This window comes from Pongo abelii, chromosome 4 (assembly GCF_028885655.2).
Source record: "Pongo abelii isolate AG06213 chromosome 4, NHGRI_mPonAbe1-v2.0_pri, whole genome shotgun sequence".
NCBI lineage: Eukaryota > Metazoa > Chordata > Mammalia > Primates > Hominidae > Pongo > Pongo abelii.
In genome coordinates, this window is record NC_071989.2 from 293,053 (window position 1) to 310,335 (window position 17,283).

A 17,283-nucleotide genomic window follows, 5' to 3' on the forward strand; every position below is an offset into this window, starting at 1 on the left:
AGCTGCAGACCGCAAGTTAAAATTCCCTCAAAAACGTTTTTATTCATCCGCTTTTTCCGAAAGGATAAAGGCTTTTTGAAAATTATTTTCTAACAAATAACATGAACACTTTTAGAAACCCTAGAAAAACACAAAGTATTCAAAATAGAAAGAAAAATTACCCATTACTCTTTAAGCCAGCATTATCTATTGCTGCGCTTTTGGAGTTTGGTGAGGCCGTAGCCTCTGCCAAGTCAAGGAGCCTGGTGGTGGCTGTGGCGTTCCTGCAGGGTTGTTTTTTTTTTTCTTTGAGATGGAGTCTCGCTCTTGTCACCCCCGCTGGAATGTGGTGGTATAAACAGCTCACTGCAGCCTCGAGCCTGAGGCTCAAGCGATCCTTCTGCCTTGGCCTCCTGAGTAGCTGGGATCCCAGGCGGGAGTCACCACACCCTGTCCACGTTCCTGCAGGTCTTGATATGCGAGGACTGCTGTGTCTTCCCTTGCCACATTTTCTTCTTTTTTGAGAGAGACCCTTGCTCTGTCACCCAGGCCAGAGTGTGGTGGTGCAAACACGGCTCACTGCAGCCTCTACCCTCAGGCTCAAGTGATCCTCATGCCTTGGACCCCCAAAGTGCTGGGATCCCAGGCGAGAGTCACCGTGCTGGCCAGAATCTTCAGGGCATTTTACGGTTGCCCCAAGTCCATCATCTGGAAGTGCCACTTACTTAACCATCCCTGTTACGAGAGTGTAGGTGGTCACCCTGTCTCTGCCGCTGACCTGGCCTGGACCCTCGGCTGTTAGAGGGAGGGGTGGGCTGGGCTGGAGGAACCTGAAGCCCTCGTGATGTCACAAGCCCGTCTGGCTGGGCATCCCCTGCTGTGTCCTGAGCTGCACATGGCCCAGGTAGCCCCCACAGCAGAGGCGGGCCACTGGAGGGTGGAGGCTTCCATGGGACGGTCTTCAGGGGGCGAAGGAAGGGCCTAGGCCCCCAGGAGACTCAGGAGACCAGGGCCTGGGGTCAGGGGCTCAGTCAGGGGCTCAGCCAGGGCTGGATGTAGCGGAGCCAGCCCTGCAGTCCTGTGTTCTTCATTCTTCGCGCTCCCACTGTCCGTGTGAACAGCTCCAGCCCCACCTGTGCCTCCCTGTGCTGGGCTCCATCAGGAGGTGACGTGTGTGCTTCTGAAATTGGGTCCCTACATGCCTTTGTCCCAGTGCACCTTGCTCCTTCTGTTTACTATCGAGATTTAAACGCCTGTTTTCTTCCCAGAGGTTGACGGATATATTCAGACGTTACGACACGGATCAGGACGGCTGGATTCAGGTGTCGTACGAACAGTACCTGTCCATGGTCTTCAGTATCGTATGACCCTGGCCTCTCGTGAAGAGCAGCACGACATGGAAAGAGCCAAAATGCCAAAGTTCCTATCTGTGAGGGAATGGAGCACAGGTGCAGTTAGATGCTGTTCTTCCTTTAGATTTTGTCACGTGGGGACCCAGCTGTACATATGTGGATAAGCTGATTAATGGTTTTGCAACTGTAATAGTAGCTGTATCGTTCTAATGCAGACATTGGATTTGGTGACTGTCTGATTGTGCCATGACGTAAATGTAATGTTTCAGGCATTCTGCTTGCAAAAAAATCTATCATGTGCTTTTCTAGATGTCTCTGGTTCTATAGTGGAAATGCTTTTATTAGCCAATAGGAATTTTAAAATAATATGGAACTTACACAAAAGGCTTTTCATGTGCCTTACTTTTTTAAAAAGGAGTTTATTGTATTCATTGGAATATGTGACGTAAGCAATAAAGGGAATGTTAGATGTGTGGTCTGCCTTCAGCTTTTCAAATCAAATAGGTCCAAGAACCAGGCCCCATGCCCTGGTCCTCCAGACAGTCAGTGTCAGATGCACTGGCTCGCCTGGGACCTCCCAGGGTACTGGGCACCTTCTGGAACATTGTCCAGCCCAGCATGCACAGCTCTGCTTGTGAAAATCCAGAGGGACTGCCTCACCCTCTGTTCAGGAGGTTAAATTTCATAAAACTGCTCCTTTTGGATGAAGAAATCCAATTTGGTATAGCAGGTTGTGCATTTCCATCATTAATGATTTAGCCATGCTGTGCCCTGCAGTCTCTGCACGGGCCTGCAGCATGTGGCCACCCAGCGCATCCGGCTCACCTCGGTCCACTGCCAGTGCTGCCCGGTCCGCCTCCCTGCCTCGCTGTGCAGCGCCAGGCCCTCCTGGGTTGACATTCCTGAGCTCCAGCCTCATTCTCGGGACGCTTCCCTTCCACAGTGATGCATCTGGTTTCGGGGCTGCAGCCTCTGGTCTCAGAAAGCCTGCTCCTTCCACACAGTTGTGCACGACTTTTCTCTGTTCATTTTGGTCTCTTGGGATCTTCTACCTGTTCAGACCCCTGCTCGGTGTGTTGAGGGGTGAGCGGCAGGGAGCATGGTTTCCTGGAAAAAGCCCCCAGTCTCAAGCTGGGCAGGTGTGCTGTGGGGGGTGGGGACTGGGGCTGCTTCTGTGCTCCAGATGAGACCTCCCCCACTGCCCACCTGCACTTGGCCTGGGGCCCTCTGGATACGAATCCCTCTGGAGCAGGCACTCCGGGCTCCCTGGGGATGGGAGGGGGAGGGATGTGGGCTTGGGGGTCTGGCTGCTCCCTCTGACTACACTGCCGATCTGTGCTGGCCCTTTCTCAGGTGCCCAGGCCCTGTGTGGCCCCCGGGTTGGCGTGGGGCCTGCACTGTGCTGTCCTCATCTGCTCCTAGTTGGCTACTCTGCTGGTCGCACCACCTGCCAGGCTGCGGGGAGTCCTTGCCCACAGCCGTCTGTGCGGCCTGTGGCCGTGTGGGTCTGTCCTGCGGTCCTGGTTGGTGTGTGTGTCCCCTGGCAGCACCTGCAGCCTCGCTCACCGCATCCTCTTGCAACCCCCACCCCTCACGCTGGCACGTGGCCTCCCCTAGAACCTGCTGAAGCCAGAGCTTGTGTGGAAGAAGTGGATGGGGTATTCAGATTTCAGATTTGGGTTCTGGGGGGTGTCACTGATAAGAAATTGGGGGTCTGTTGGCCTGTGCTGGCCACGGGTGGGGCCTGGCACCGTGGGTTTCCCATCTGTGGTGCCCGTGGTTAGTGGCTTAGAATATCACTGGACGGGAGGCCTGGGTGTGGCAGGGTCAGACCCAAGGTGCGTGGGGCTGGGACTGACCTCATGACCTCAGTCATGGAGATCCCAGGGCAGTCTCTGAGGATCCCCAGCAATCCACGCTGGGTGCCTCCCTAGACCTTGACACCCCCATGACTCTGCAGCAGATGACCCCAAGCTCCACTCCGTGAGGTCAACTTCCTTGTCCAGGCCCCAAGCTCCCGATTCCATGAGGCCTTCCTCATCCAGGCCTCCATGGCCAGGCGCCCAGTGACTTCTCCCTTGCCTCATGGGCACCTGGACTCAGTGTCCAGTAGCTGCACCCACCTCACCCTGGGAGCTGCCCTCACTCCTCCTTCAGCCTTAGGCCTGTGAGGTCTCTGTGTTTGGGGTGAGGGCAGCTGCTGCGGCCACCCTGCAGCCCTCCCAGCCACGTCTCCAGGCCCTTGCCCGTGCTGTCTCCCGTGCAGTGGGCAACCCCCACCCCACACCTGCAGCTTCTCTGGCCTCTGGATTCCTACCTGGGTCAGGGAAGCCTGCTACTCTGGAGGAGCTGTCAGCCCTGGTGAGACACCTGCCCCCAGGCACATGATCAAGGTTTGTCCTCCATGGATGATACGGGCCAACAGTTGATACCGAGGCCGATGTGCTCATCCTGTGTATCAGCTGCCAGGAAAGGAATGTTGTGTGTGTGCGGTTAGCTCCAGACTCCTAGGAAGCAGGTGAAGGCCAGGTGAGACGGAGACGTTCACAGAGAAAAGGTCAGATTGTGGATGAAGTTTCCTTCCTTTTCACAGCAATGAGATGTTCCTCTGATGAAGATAAAGTGTGTTTCTCAGCATCTCACTTGTGTGTGGGACAGATGCACAGGTCTGTGGTATGCTCAGGTTTGTGGCAGGTTCACAGGTGTGAGGTACACTCAGGTGTGTGGTGTAGGTACCCTCAGGTACTCTGCACATGGCTGCCATGGGGGCTCCTGTTTGCAGGCAGACTCGGGGAGGCTGCCTTGGAGAGGGGCCTCCATGAAGACTCACAAGAACAAAAGCCGCTGAAAATTCCGGAGCAGAGGTTCTTTAGCAGAAGGTGAGGAGGGCGGTGGGGGCCGCTGCACCGCACGCTCGGAGGACCAGCAGGGGTAGAGCGCTGGACAAACGTCGTGTCAGGCCGGCCTGCTGGCAAAGGAATCCCTGGATGCAGAGAGCCTGTCGGGCTGGTGGGCTGTGGCTGTTGGGAGGGACATTTCCCCGGGAGCTCTCAGCCACCAGGAGTCAAGGCAGGCGGTGAGGAGCCTCTCGAAGCTGGAGGTGTGGAGGGGGGACTCCCCTGCTCTCCTGGTGGGAGTCACTGATACAAAACTGGGGGTCCCTGGAGGGCAGTGAGCTCACGAGTTGCGGAGGATTCTCTGTGGAGGGGGTGCCAACCCGCAGGGAAGCAGGGCTGCCGTGCCCCCTGCCCAGCCACACTGCCAGCACAGACCCCATCCTCAGGCGCCTGCAGGGAGGCCACCCACACCTTCCTGGGTGAGGGAAGCCCCTGAGCCAAACCTCAGTGCACTCTGTGAGGCCCCAAGGGCCAGGCAGCTGCACACAGCCTGGGCCACGTGGGGGCAGTGCGGCTGCACCACGGAGCTCTCGGGAGCCGCTGACTGACCCGGAGGACCTGCCAGACACAGCCATGGGATTTATAGCCGCAGAGAGAAGACCACAGAGAGACGAGCCTTCACCCTTTCAGCTCTCCCTTGTCAGGCAGGCCGTGCCCTGTGACCCTTCAGAGCCTGGGTTTGGGGGTGGAGGGGGTGGACAGCTGACCAGGTGCCTGGCGCAGGCCCAGCGTGGTGAGGCTGGGTCGGGGAGGCCAGGCCAGGCCAGCGGCCACGACCACCCACCAGGGACCCTCAGCGTCACTTGACCCCTGGTCCCAAGACCCAAGTCAGCAGGACATGGGGGCACAGCCATCTCTGGGGGCCTCTCCCTCCCCCTGCTCTGGGTCCTCAGTCATCAGTGCAGACACGGAGGTGCAGGTGCACGCCGTCCACCCTCACCTGGGGCCCCTGGCCCATGCCTCCCCACCCTCCCTACCCTGCACCTCCCCCCACAACCTTGCACCTCCCCCCACAGCCACCCTGTACCTCCCCCCACAGCCACCCTGCACCTCCCCCACAGCCACCCTGCACCTCCCCCACAGCCACCCTGTACCTCCCCCCACAGCCACCCTGTACCTCCCCCCACAGCCACCCTGTACCTCCCCCACAGCCACCCTGCACCTCCCCCACAGCCACCCTGCACCTCCCCCCACAGCCCTGCACCTCCCCCCACAGCCACCCTGTACCTCCCCTCACAGCCACCCTGTACCTCCCCCCACAGCCACCCTGTACCTCCCCCCACAGCCACCCTGCACCTCCCCCACAGCCACCCTGCACCTCCCCCCACAGCCCTGCACCTCCCCCCACAGCCACCCTGCACCTCCCCCCACAGCCACCCTGTACCTCCCCCCACAGCCACCCTGTACCTCCCCCCACAGCCACCCTGCACCTCCCCCACAGCCACCCTGCACCTCCCCCCACAGCCCTGCACCTCCCCCCACAGCCACCCTGTACCTCCCCTCACAGCCACCCTGTACCTCCCCCCACAGCCCTGCACCTCCCCCAGCAACCCTTCAACTCCCCTCTCACCTTGCACCTGCCCCTCACCCTGCACCTCCCCCCATCCTGTACCTCCCCCCTTCACCCTCCACCTACCCCCAACCCTGTACCTCCCCCCAACCCTGCATCTCCCCACATCCTTCACCTCCCTCCTCACCTGGCACCTTCCCCCATCCTTTACCTCCCCCCTCACCCTGCACCTCCCCCTCACCCTCCACCTCCCCCTCACCTCCCCCACTCAGCCTCCACCTCCCCCCACCTCCCCCCAACCTCCCTCCTCACCTCCTCCCTCACCCTCCACCTCCCCCTCACCCTCCACCTCCCCCTCCCCCTCCCCCTCCACCTCCCCCTCACCTCCCCCACTCAGCCTCCACCTCCCCCCCACCTCCCCCCCTCAGCCTCCACCTGCCCCCACCTCCCCCCTCCACCTCCCTCCTCACCTCCTCCCTCACCCTCCACCTCCCCCCCACCCTCCACCTCCCCCCTCACCCTGCACCTCCCCCCATCCTTCACCTCCCCACTCACCCTCCCCCTCCCCCCCACACCCTGCACCTCCCCCTCCCCCTGCACCTCCCCCTCCCCCTGCACCTCCCCCATCCTTCACCTCCCCACTCACCCTCACCCTCCCCCCCACCCTGTGCCTCCCCCTCCCCCTCCCCTTCCCCTCCCCCCCTCACCCTGGGGCAGGCAAGAGAGCTGACTCCAGCACAGTGAACTTGGAATGATGGAATGCACCCTGGAAGCAAGAACTCTGACTGTGCCCAGCAGGGAGCTCCCTGGTGGTTTTTAACAAAAGACAAAATTCCCCAGGTCCTTCTCTGTCCTCCAGGAGAAACTCGTGTGGGAGAAGGAACTCAGGCGTGACTAGGGCTGCCCAAGCGGCTCCCTGTGAGGCATCAGTGCTGGAGCCACAGCTGTCATGGGGAACCCGGGAAACCCAGCCGCCATCAGAGAGCCAGAGAGCCGCAGGCGCCTGCGCTGGGTCCTGGCCTGGCCCGGAGGGGTCAGCACACCCCTGTCTGCCTCTGAGGTCAGGGCCCTGGGGGCTCCTGGCCTGGCCTGCCTGTGGGAGGCAAAGGTGTGGCCAGGAGAGGACAGGAGGGGGCAGTCACAGTCACCACTCCTGGAGGCCCATGAAGAGCAGTTTTGCCCCCACACTTCTGGGAAGCCAACTTGGGCCTGTTTGGGAGGGGCCTGGCGCCGCAGGCGGCCGTGGTCACCTGCCATGTGGCCGTCCCCTGGGGGCCGAGTCCAGCTCATATGGCTCTGGGGACCCACCACACCAGACTCCAGTGTGGGAGTACCCAGAGCTGGGGGTGGGTCCTCAGAGGCTTCTAGTCCTGCCCCAGCTGCCATCCCTGCCAGGTGTTAGCGCTTCTGGTTCAGAGTCCTGGGAGGACCAGTGGCCCAGGAGAAAGGGGTGTGTCTCCAGCTGCTGGGAGTGTGGGTGGGAGCCAGAAGGTTCAATGACAGTGGGGACGGCAAGTCCTGACTGGAGGGAGGAGACCTCCTGAACAAGGTCCCCAGCACACAGGCAGAAAGGAGACTCTGTGTGGGGTGTCAGCTGCATCTGGACCTTTGTGGTGGGGAGGGAGGCACGTCCAATAGCCTGTCTGAACAGGAGGTGGCTCAGGGATCCCCCATTGTGATGGTGGGGTGCCCAGAGACTCCAGGACTCCACGTGGGGCTCTGCCTGCTAGATCCTGAGACTTTAGGGGCAGTGCCTCCCACAGCAGGGTCATCCTTTTTCTGCACAGTCCCACTGGCTGCCCCAGGTCCTGCAGAGACCTGAGACTTTGGGGACAAGCACAGGGGACAGGTGGGCATGGATGGCCTGTGCCGGTCGAGGGCAGTGGGAAGGAAGGAGGAGCCGTTTCCTTCTGTACCCAGGAAATAGAGTAACAAAGTGTCTCATTCCAGTTGGTTCTGGTGGGACAGGGTAGGTGGAAGGGAACCCGTGCTTGCCCTGAGACATGGGGGCGCTGTCTTCCCATGCAGGGGGAGTGCGGCTCACCACCATCACATTCTACCCACAGGTTCTTATTTTAACAGATCACAAGGGTACTATGTGCTTCTTGCAAAAATTTACAGGAATTGTAGACTTCTCAAAAAGTAAAAAGAAATTAAAGTTCACCTGTAACCTCAGAGTTATCCAGCTACACATTTCCTGTGCATAATTCACTTTACAAAAATTGGATCAAGATACAACTAATGATTTTTAAAAATACAGCAATATAGTTGCACATTGTTCCATATCAAAAAATAAATGTGTGCACCTAGGACTCCTGGCTGTCGCGGTGGCACAGTGGCTCATGCCTGTAATCCCAACACTTTGGCAAGCCGAGGTGGGTGGATAACCTGAGGTCAGGAGTTCGAGACCAGCCTGGCCAAGATGGCAAAACCACTATCTACCAAAAAAAAAAAAATTAGCCGGGTGTGGTGGCGCGCAACTGTAATCTCAGCTACTTGGGAGGCTGAGGCACGAGAATCGCTTGAGCCCTGGAGGCAGAGGCTGCAGTGAACTGAGATCGCACCACTGCTCTCAGGCCTGGGTGACAGAGCAAGACTCTGTCTCAAAAAAGCCCATTTACTCAGCCCACATTTTTGAGCCTCTGCTATTCGACAGGAACCAGAGGTGAGCAGAGCCGACTTGGTGACCCCTGGGGACAGAGCGGCAGAACTCAGCAATTCCGGGCTGCCCTGCAGGAGCTACACCCGGGGAGGGGCGGTGGCCACTTGGGGGCAGGGTGGGCTTCTCAGCTGCGGCCACCCCACCTTGGGAGCTGTGTCTGGGAAAGAGACTTTTCCTGAGCCGACAGCAGACAGCGAGTGCAAAGGCCCCAAGGCCCGCACGCCTTATTCAGAGAACAGCAGGCGGCGCGGGGCGGGTTGGGGGCGTCAGGGAGACGGGGTGTGACAGAGCCTGGGGGGCGCCAGTGACAGCCTCGGCCGCGTTGCTGAAAACCGACCGTGCGGGATGAAGAGGGCGCGGTTGGCCCGGCTGGGATGAGGACCGCGGATGCTGAGGGGCGGACTCCAGGGACCACCCACTCCATGGCCCGCCCCAGCGAGGGCGAGAACGGGTGGAAGCCGGCCAGGGTCTGTGGATACGTCAGGGTGCGAGGCCAGGCTGAGGGTGTCCCCAGGGATCTCCTGAGGGTACAGGGAATTCAGCCAGGGCCTGCGCGCCCGGACGGAGGACTAGAGGGGGCCAGGGACCACCGGGAGGGGGAAGGAGAAGGCGCAGCCCGAGGTAGGAGGGGCCGGCGGGCGCGCAGAGGGCGCGGGGTGAGCCCTAGGGACCTGCGGGGAGGACCCTGCTCTCGGCCGCGCGGTCCCGGGTGCCGACCGGCGGGGTGGGCGGGGCAGGGGCGCCCAGGGCCGCGCACCTGCCGCGTGGGACCCTGAAATGCCCAGGACGAAGAACGTCGCACGGACGACCCTGCCGTGCCTGGCGCGCGGATCCAAAAGTATCTTAATATTCTCTATAATTCGCCAAAAACCATGACTCCTTTTACATTTTCGAAACGACCTCATGGGGCAGGCGAGGGGGGACACGCTCTCCTCACTTTACCTGTTCGGGTCTGCACCGCCCGGCTCTAGGGCCAGCAGCTCAGCACAGCCCGCCGCGAGCGCTGGGGAGGGGACGGGGGCGCAGGGAGAACCGGAGGACCCCAGGGGGAACGCAGGGCCTGGAGGGGCGCAGCGCGCGACCCCCGCCTCGGGGCACGGAGACTCCGGGGGATCACTGGGACGCGAAGGGCGCAGGGCGGACCCCGGGGGAACCGGATGGCGTCTCGGGTTCGCCAGGGCAGCTGCGGCAGCCGGACCCGAGACAGCCGGACCCGCGGGCGCCCTCTGCCGCCTCCCGGCCCTGGGTGCTGCGGGGCGGGGCGGGGCGGGCGGCTCGCGTGCCGGGGTGGGGCAGTCCCTGGAGCCGCCGCGGGTCCCCGGGATGCGAGCGCCGGCACCCGCCGCCACAGCTCCTGGCCAGGGCGCGCTGCCCCGCGGGTGCGCCTGAGCCTCCGCGCCCCGCAGGCCCTGGGTAAGTGTCCTGGGCGCCCCGCCGGCCCCCGCCGCGTGCCGCCCGCAGTGGAGACGGGATGCGCTCCCGGGTGTGGGGCTGAGGGACGGGCGCCGGCGTCGGGACCCTCCTCACGCCGCATCCTCGCGTCGCCAGGCCCGGCGGCCCCGGGACGGGGCGGACACTCTGGGGTGCGGCTGGCTGGTCTCACTTGAAACTCGGACCTCGGAGGGAAGCCGCGGCGCGTCCACGGTTCGTGGTCCTCAGCGTCCCCTCGAGCGTGTTCTGAGCCCTCACTCCCCGGCGTTCCGTGCGGGCCGCGCTCCCTGGGGCTGGGCGGGTGCGGGCGGCGGAGCGGGGCCCCGCTGTCGGGCCGAGGGCGCCAGGTCCGGGGGGTCTCACCCCTGGGAAAGGCCCGCGTTCAGGCTTGGTTTCAGCAGCACCCAGAAGTGTTTTCACTGAAGTCTTATTTTGAGCGGCCAGAATTCCCAGACCGGATGCCCTGAGAGAGCGATGTGGAGCCTGGAGTCGATGCTGGGACCCCTTCTGGGGAGGGGTCGCCATGGGCGCGTGACAGGCAGGGGCCACCCTCTGACCTCTTCTGCGAGGCCGGAGGTCAGAGGCCTTGTGCAGAAGCGTCCCACGGGCCTGTCCCACGGGCCTGTCCCGCTGTGGCCTCCGGGATGTCAAGGGCAGGCAGGGAGGGGCTTCCTCCCTGGACCTCCTGTGCGCTCGCACAGGCTCTCGCCTGCGGGGTTCTTGCAGAAGGGTGGGTGTGTGCGCGCATCCTCCAAACGCCACCCCCACGGGGCCTCACAGCCGCCCTGGCCTGGCAACTGTCACCCATTTTACGAACGAGGACATCAAGGTAGGTCACTCATCCAGCCTCTCAGAGCAAGTGACTGGTGGCGTTTGGACTCGGGCCGAGTGTGTCATTTCCATCCCGCACAAAGCCGGGGCTCGATGCGGCCCCAGAGTCGCTGAAAAGCCACGAGTAACAAGAACTGGAGGACGTAGGATGCTGACCCGGCGGACGCCACCGCCTGGGGAGCGGCTTTTATTTTTGTTTTCTTACTTATCTGTATTTTCTAAAATGAACAGATACGAGTTTTACCACAGGAGAAAGGTTCTTATAAAAATTCAGATTTCTCAGAGAAATGCTGTCAGCTCACAGCCTGGTGGGGTTGGGAGGCCCACAGATGGCCCTGGCCGACCCCTCTGTCCCGTGTGGGACCTGCCTGTGAGCAGCACCCAGGAGTCTGTCGAGGCCCCACCCGTGGTCCCCGGCTGAGCCCCTGGCTGCAGTGGGTAGGGTCCTCCCCTGTCCCCCAATTACCTATGAGGCAGCTTCGACCCGTGTCCCAGGCAGAGAAGAACGCTGCCGTCAGGAGGCCGGGGACAGCTGAGTCTTGCCTCACAGGGGCATTTCTGTGGGGAGTTTGGTCCAGTCCAAAGGAGGCTCCATCTGCTGAGGTGAGTTCACGAGTATTTTGTAAAATGGAACAACCTATTGCAATAGCATCCATCCTCCTGTATTTAGGCTACATAGGGCAAGAACTGAGGCACACTTCCCTGCCACCGCCTCGCATCTCCGCCAGTAGGGCCAGAAGTTCAGATATGCTCAGGTGACCTCCTGAACTCCATGAGGCTTTTCTCTAAAGTATTATCAGCAACTATCTTGATCCTTGTGCCAAATTATTTATTTCCTGCAACTGTGAGGCCCCCTCCTTCATGTGGCCTGGTGTTCCCGGGAGCAGGCCTTGTGATCGGAGGGAGACGGCTTGTTGCTTAACAGGGTCTTCCCACCTCGTTCACCCGTGCTGGGTGCTGAGACGCCAGGGGAGGGGAGGCAGCTGTGGTTCCAGCCGTGGTCATTTGCAATGCAGTTGGAGAGATGCCGCTGGGTGGCCCGGACCAGTGTTAAGTGGTTAATAGGACACAGAAGCGGGAAAGCACCATGTGGTCTGGGGTGATCAGGCATTGAAGGAGACTCAAGGGAGCTCCCTGAGGAGAAGAGTCGGCTCACAGACAGGCAGGAATGAATAGGCCGATCCGGTAGAGGCTGATGACTCGGGTAGGAAAGACTTGAAGGCCCTGAAACACCTTGCCTAGCTCTTTCTTTCTTTCTCTTTCTTTCTTTCTTCTTTCTTTTCTTTTTTTTTTTTTTTTTGAGACAGAGTCTTGTTCTGTCACCCAGGCTGGAGTGCAATGGCGTCTTCTTGGCTCACTGCAACCTCTGCCTCCCAGGTTCAAGCAATTCTCCTGCCTCAGCCTCCCAAGTAGCTGGGACTACAGGTGTGTGCCACCACACTTGGCTAATTTTTGTATTTTTAGTAGAGACAGTGTTTCACTGTCTCTACTAAATGTTGGCCAGGCTGGTCTTGAACTCCTGACATCATGCTCTCCCCACCTCGGCCTCCCAAAGTGCTGAGATTACAGGCGTGAGCCACCACGCCCAGCCGCCTAGCTGTTTCAATGTGATGAGTTATAGCCAAAGGTGCTTCCACTTGGAATTTTTTTTAATAAAAATATATTCATTTATATAAAAAAATTAAAAAAAAAAAAAGAACTGAGGCACAAACAACACCTGAAACTGGGCCAGGTGTGGTGGCTCACACCTGTAATCCCAGCACCTTGGGAGGCTGAGGCGGGTGGATGACCTGAGGTCGGGAGTTCAAGACCAGCCTGACCAACATGGAGAAACCCTGTCTTTACTAAAAACAATACAAAAATTAGCCGGGTGTGGTGGCGTATGCCTGTAATCCCAGCTACTCGGGAGGCTGAGGCAGGAGAATTGCCTGAACCTGGGAGGCGGAGGTTGTGGTGAGCCAAAGTCGCACCATTGCACTCCAGCCTGGGCAACAAGAGTGAAACTCAGTCTCAAAAAAACAAAAACAAAAACAAAAAACGAAAAACCCAAAACTGGTTATTCAGGGGGCACTGGCTGTGGGGAGGGGGCAGGCAGGCCGGCTCCTTGGATTTCCTCTGGGCCCTTCCTCCACACCACCCACAGGGAATATTTATCTGCTTCTGGTGATTTTTACCAGAACCCTTGATTTTAGGGCCGTTCCGCAGCACTGAGCTGGAGACACCCAGGAGAACGTGGCTTTGCCCAGGCGTTGCAGGGCGAGTAGTCACTGGTGTGTGAGGCTGAGGAGGGCAATGAGGCTTCCGTCTCAATTCCGGCTACTCGGAAGGGAGTTTGGGATTTTGGGGACAAGAAGGATCTGTACTAGCCTCACCTCCGACAACATCCCCTGTCCCCCTTCATCTTCCCAGCTGTCCCGCCACCCCCCGACCCGCTCTTGCCCTGTGGCTCTGCACTTATTTGGGGACGAGGGTTGGTTAGGCTGGTGGTGCCAGGGCTCAGGGTCTTCTGGGGCTGGCGTAGGTCACCCTATCCCCTTTACCTTCCTTGACCTCAAGGGGTGGTCGAGTGGGTTTGCTCTATGCCCGGCCCGCCTTGGGGTGCTGGGAACCATCTCTGGCCTGTTCTCCCCACCAGACTGGGGCCAGGCTTGGGCGCGGCTTGGGAGTTTCCTGTTTGAGTCGAAAGGCCTTGCAGTTCTGATGGGATGGCCTTGCATGCTGGCTTCCAGCCACCAAGTGCCCAACCTGGTTTCTCGGAGAAGTGCACTGGGCCAGACACGTGACCATGATGGAGAGGAGGCTGGGCATCCCACACCACCTCGAGGGGAGGGCCGGACCCTTCCGAAGCATCCGTCCCACCCCCCGCACCGCCTCCACCCACCCACCGGCATCTGTCCCTGCTCCAATCTGCCATTTGCTTTCTTTCTTAACATTCCACATATTTTGCTTATATTTATTTGTAAATTTGTGTTCTATATGTTACATGGTGTTTGTTTTTTGTTTCTTTTTTTTCTTTCTTTTCTTTCTTTTTTTTTTTTTTTGAGATGGAGTCTAGCTCTTGTTGCCCAGGCTGGAGTGCAGTGGCGTGATCTTGGCTTACTTCTACCTCCATCTCCCGGATTCAAGCGATTCTTCTGCCTCAGCCTCCTGAGGAGCTGGGATTACAGGCACCTGCCACCACGCCTGGCTAATGTTTGTATTTTTAGTAGAGACTGGGTTTTGCCATGTTGGCCAGGCTGGTCTCAAACTCCCGACCTCAGGCGATTCCCCTGCCTCAGCCTCCCTAAGTGCTGGGATTACAGGCGTGAGCCACTGCAGCCGGCCTCTTTGTATTTTCTTGTTGAGGCAAAATGCACATAACATCAAACTAACCATTTAAAAGTGAACAGTTCAGGGGCATTTAGTACATTGACAAAGTTGTGCAGCCACCGCCTCTTTCAAGCTCCAAAACATCTTCATCGCCTCTGGCAGTGCTCACCCACCAGGCAGTCACTCCCCAGTCCCTGCTCCCAGGTCCTGGCTGCCACGAACCTTTTTATCTGAGTTTGCCTACTCAGGAAATATCATGCAATGGGGTCAGTGTGTGTCCTTCTGTGTCCGGCTTCTTTCACGCATCCCAGTGTTTTTAGGGTCCATCCACGTGGCAGCACGTGCCAGGGCTTCCTTCGTTTTCATGGCTGAATAATATTTCATCGTATGAAGATGCCACATTCTGTTTACTGATCCCTCAGCTGATGGACATTTAGGTTGTTTACATTTTTTGGCTACTGTGAATTATGATGGGCATTTGTATGCAGGTTTCTGTTAGAACAAATGCTTTCACTTCTGTTAGGTGTGTACCTAGGACTGGAGTTACTGGATCATATAGTGATTCTGTGTTTAACTTTTTGAGGAAACACCACACTTTTCCACAGCAGGTGCACCATTTTACATTTTCACCAGCAATGCACCAGAAACAGTTCCAATTTCTCCATAGCCCCACTGACTCTTGTTAGGTTCCGTTAAAAAAAATGATAGGTGGCCCGGCGCGTGGTTCACACCTGTAATCCCAGCACTTTGGGAGGCTGAGGCAGGTGGATCACCTGAGGTCGGGATTTCGAGACCAGCCTGACCAATATGGTGAAACCCCATCTCTACCAAAAATACAAAAATTAGCGAGGCATGGTGGCACGCGCCTGTAGTCCCAGCTACTTGGGAGGCTGAGGCAGGAGAATCTCTTGAACCTGGGAGGTGGAGGTTGCAGTGAGCCAAGATCACGCCATCGCACTCCAGCCTTGGCAACAGAGCGAGACTCTGTCACAACAACAACAGCAACGACAACAAGAAGCCATTCTAGTGGTATAAATGGTATTTAATTATGGATTTTTGTTTACTTGCATTTCCCTAATGATTTACAGTGCCGAGCACTGTAAATGTGTTGAACATTGTGTATCTTCTTTGGAGAAATGTCTCCTCAAGTCCTTTGCCCATTTTTAAAATTGTACACATTTATGGGGCACATGTGTAACTTTGTTACATGCATAGATTGCATAGTGATCAAGTCAAAGTTTTTAGGGCATTCATTACCCAAATAATGTACATTGTACCCCTTAACTAAAATCTCATCAGCCAGGCCCTTGTCACCCCCTCACCCTTCCAGGTCTCTGTGATCCATCATTCCACTCACTACGTCCATGTGTATACAAATTTAGCACCTACTTGTGAGTGAGAACACGTGATATATGACTTTCTGTGCCTGGCTTGTTTCACTTAATGACCACCAGTTCCATCCATGTTGCTGCAAAAGACATGATTTCATTCTTTTTTTATGGCTGAATAATATTCAATTGTGTGTATATACCACATTTTCTTTTGATTAATCCACTGATGGACACTTAGGTTTATTCTGTCTCTTTGCTATTGTGAATAGTGCTGCAATAAACATATGAGTGCTGGTGTCTTTTTGATATATTGATTTCTTTTCCATTGGGTATAGACCTAGTAGTGGGACTGCTGGATTGAATAGCAGTTCTATTTTATTTTATTTTATTATTATTATGCTTTAAGTTTTAGGGTACGTGAGCACAACGTGCAGGTTTGTTACATATGTATACATGTGCCATGTTGGTGCTGCACCCATTAACTCGTCATTTAGCATTAGGTATATCTCCTAATGCTATCCCTCCCCCCTCCCCTCACCCCACAACAGTCTCTGGTGTGTGATGTTCCCCTTCCTGTGTCCATGTGTTCTCATTGTTCAATTCCCACCTATGAGTGAGAACATGTGGTGTTTGGTTTTTTGTCCTTGCGATAGTTTGCTGAGAATGATGGTTTCCAGTTTCATCCATGTCCCTACAAAGGACATAAACTCATCATTTTTAATGGCTGCGGCAGTTCTATTTTTGATTCTTTGAGAAATCTCCATATTGTTTTCCATAGAGGCTGTACTAGTTTACATTCCCGCCAATAGTGTATGAGTTCCCTTTTCTTTGCATCCTCACTACCCTCTGATTTTTTTTTTTTTTTCGAGATGGAGTCTCCCTCTGTCACCCAGGATGGAGTGCAGTGGTGCAATCTCAGCTCACCGCAACCTCTGCCTCCTGGGTTCAAGCAATTCTCCTGCCTCAGCCTCAGAGGCGCCCACCACCATGCCAGCTAATTTTTGTATTTTTAGTAGAGATGCAGTTTCACCATGTTGGTCAGGCTGGTCTCGAACCCCTGACCTCAAATGATCCACCCACCTTGGCCCCCCAAAGTTCTGGGATTACAGGCATAAGCCACTGCACCTGGCCGTCTTTTTAATAATAGCCATTCTGACTGGGGTAAGATGATATCTAATTGTGGTTTTAATTTGCATTTCTCTGATGATTAGTGATGTGGGGTATTTTTTCATATACCTGTTGGCCATTTGTATCTCTTCTGTTAAAAAATGTCTATTCATGTCCTTTGCTTACTTTTTAATGGGATCACTTGGGTTTTTTTTGGTTGCTTTTTTTGTTGTTGTTCAGTTGTTAGAGTTCCTTGTACATTCTGGTTACTACTCCCCTGTTGGATGAATAGTTTGCAAATATTTTCTCCCATTTAACAGGTTGTCTTGTCACTCTGTTTATTATTTCTTTTGCTGTGCAGAAGGTTTTTGGTTTAAGTCCCATACTATAGTCTGTGGTGTAATTTGAAATAATGTAGTGATATGGTTAGGTTTTGTGTCCCTACCCAAATCTCATCCTGAATTATAATCCTCAGGTGTTTAGGGAGAGACCTGGTGGGAAGTGATTGGATTATGGGGGCAGTTTCTTCCATGCCGTTCTCATGACAGTGAGTGAATTCTCATAAGATCTGATGGTTTGATAAATGGTAGTTTTTCCTGCACTGACACACACACCTCTCTCTTGTTTGGTCCTTATGAATTTTAAGATTATTTTTCTTTTTCTCTTTTCTTCTCCTCCTCTTTCTTCTCTCTTTTTTGCTTCAAGATGGGATCTTGCTTTGTCACCCAGGCTAGAGTGCATTGGCGCATAGCTCACTGCAGCCTCAAATTCCTGGGCTCAAGAGAGTGTCTGGCCTCTGCCTCCTGAGTAACTGGACTATGGGTGTGTGCCACCATGCCTGACTAATTTTAAATTAAAATATGTTTTTGTAGAG

The 17,283-nt window shown here is 56.4% G+C and overlaps 2 protein-coding genes and 1 long non-coding RNA gene across 6 annotated transcripts in view; 2 read left to right on the forward strand and 1 right to left on the reverse strand.

Moving 5' to 3' along the window:
* PDCD6 (programmed cell death 6) overlaps positions 1-1,804 on the forward strand; it is a 39,689-nt gene extending 37,885 nt beyond the window's left edge. For both annotated transcript variants that reach the window (XM_024247101.3, XM_024247100.2), the window contains exon 6: positions 1,248-1,804. In XM_024247101.3, the coding sequence (XP_024102869.2) occupies positions 1,248-1,346 (99 nt within the window). In that variant the 3' untranslated portion in view covers positions 1,347-1,804. The remainder of the gene's footprint in view (positions 1-1,247) is intronic.
* LOC134761367 (uncharacterized) lies at positions 17-4,837 on the reverse strand. Its single transcript, XR_010139894.1, has 2 exons — positions 3,649-4,837; positions 17-2,438 (listed from the first exon to the last, which is right to left on the reverse strand). It is a non-coding gene; the product is annotated as an uncharacterized LOC134761367 (long non-coding RNA).
* A 4,073-nt stretch (positions 4,838-8,910) lies between these two features.
* Positions 8,911-17,283, forward strand: part of AHRR (aryl hydrocarbon receptor repressor) — a 114,526-nt gene continuing 106,153 nt past the window's right edge. For 2 of the 3 annotated variants that reach the window (XM_024247106.3, XM_054555309.2), the window contains exon 1: positions 9,684-9,813. The gene's annotated coding sequence lies outside the window, so the exon portion shown is untranslated. Of the gene's footprint in view, positions 9,022-9,683; positions 9,814-17,283 lie in introns of those variants that run through there. The other variant, XM_024247102.3, reaches the window with a different exon arrangement.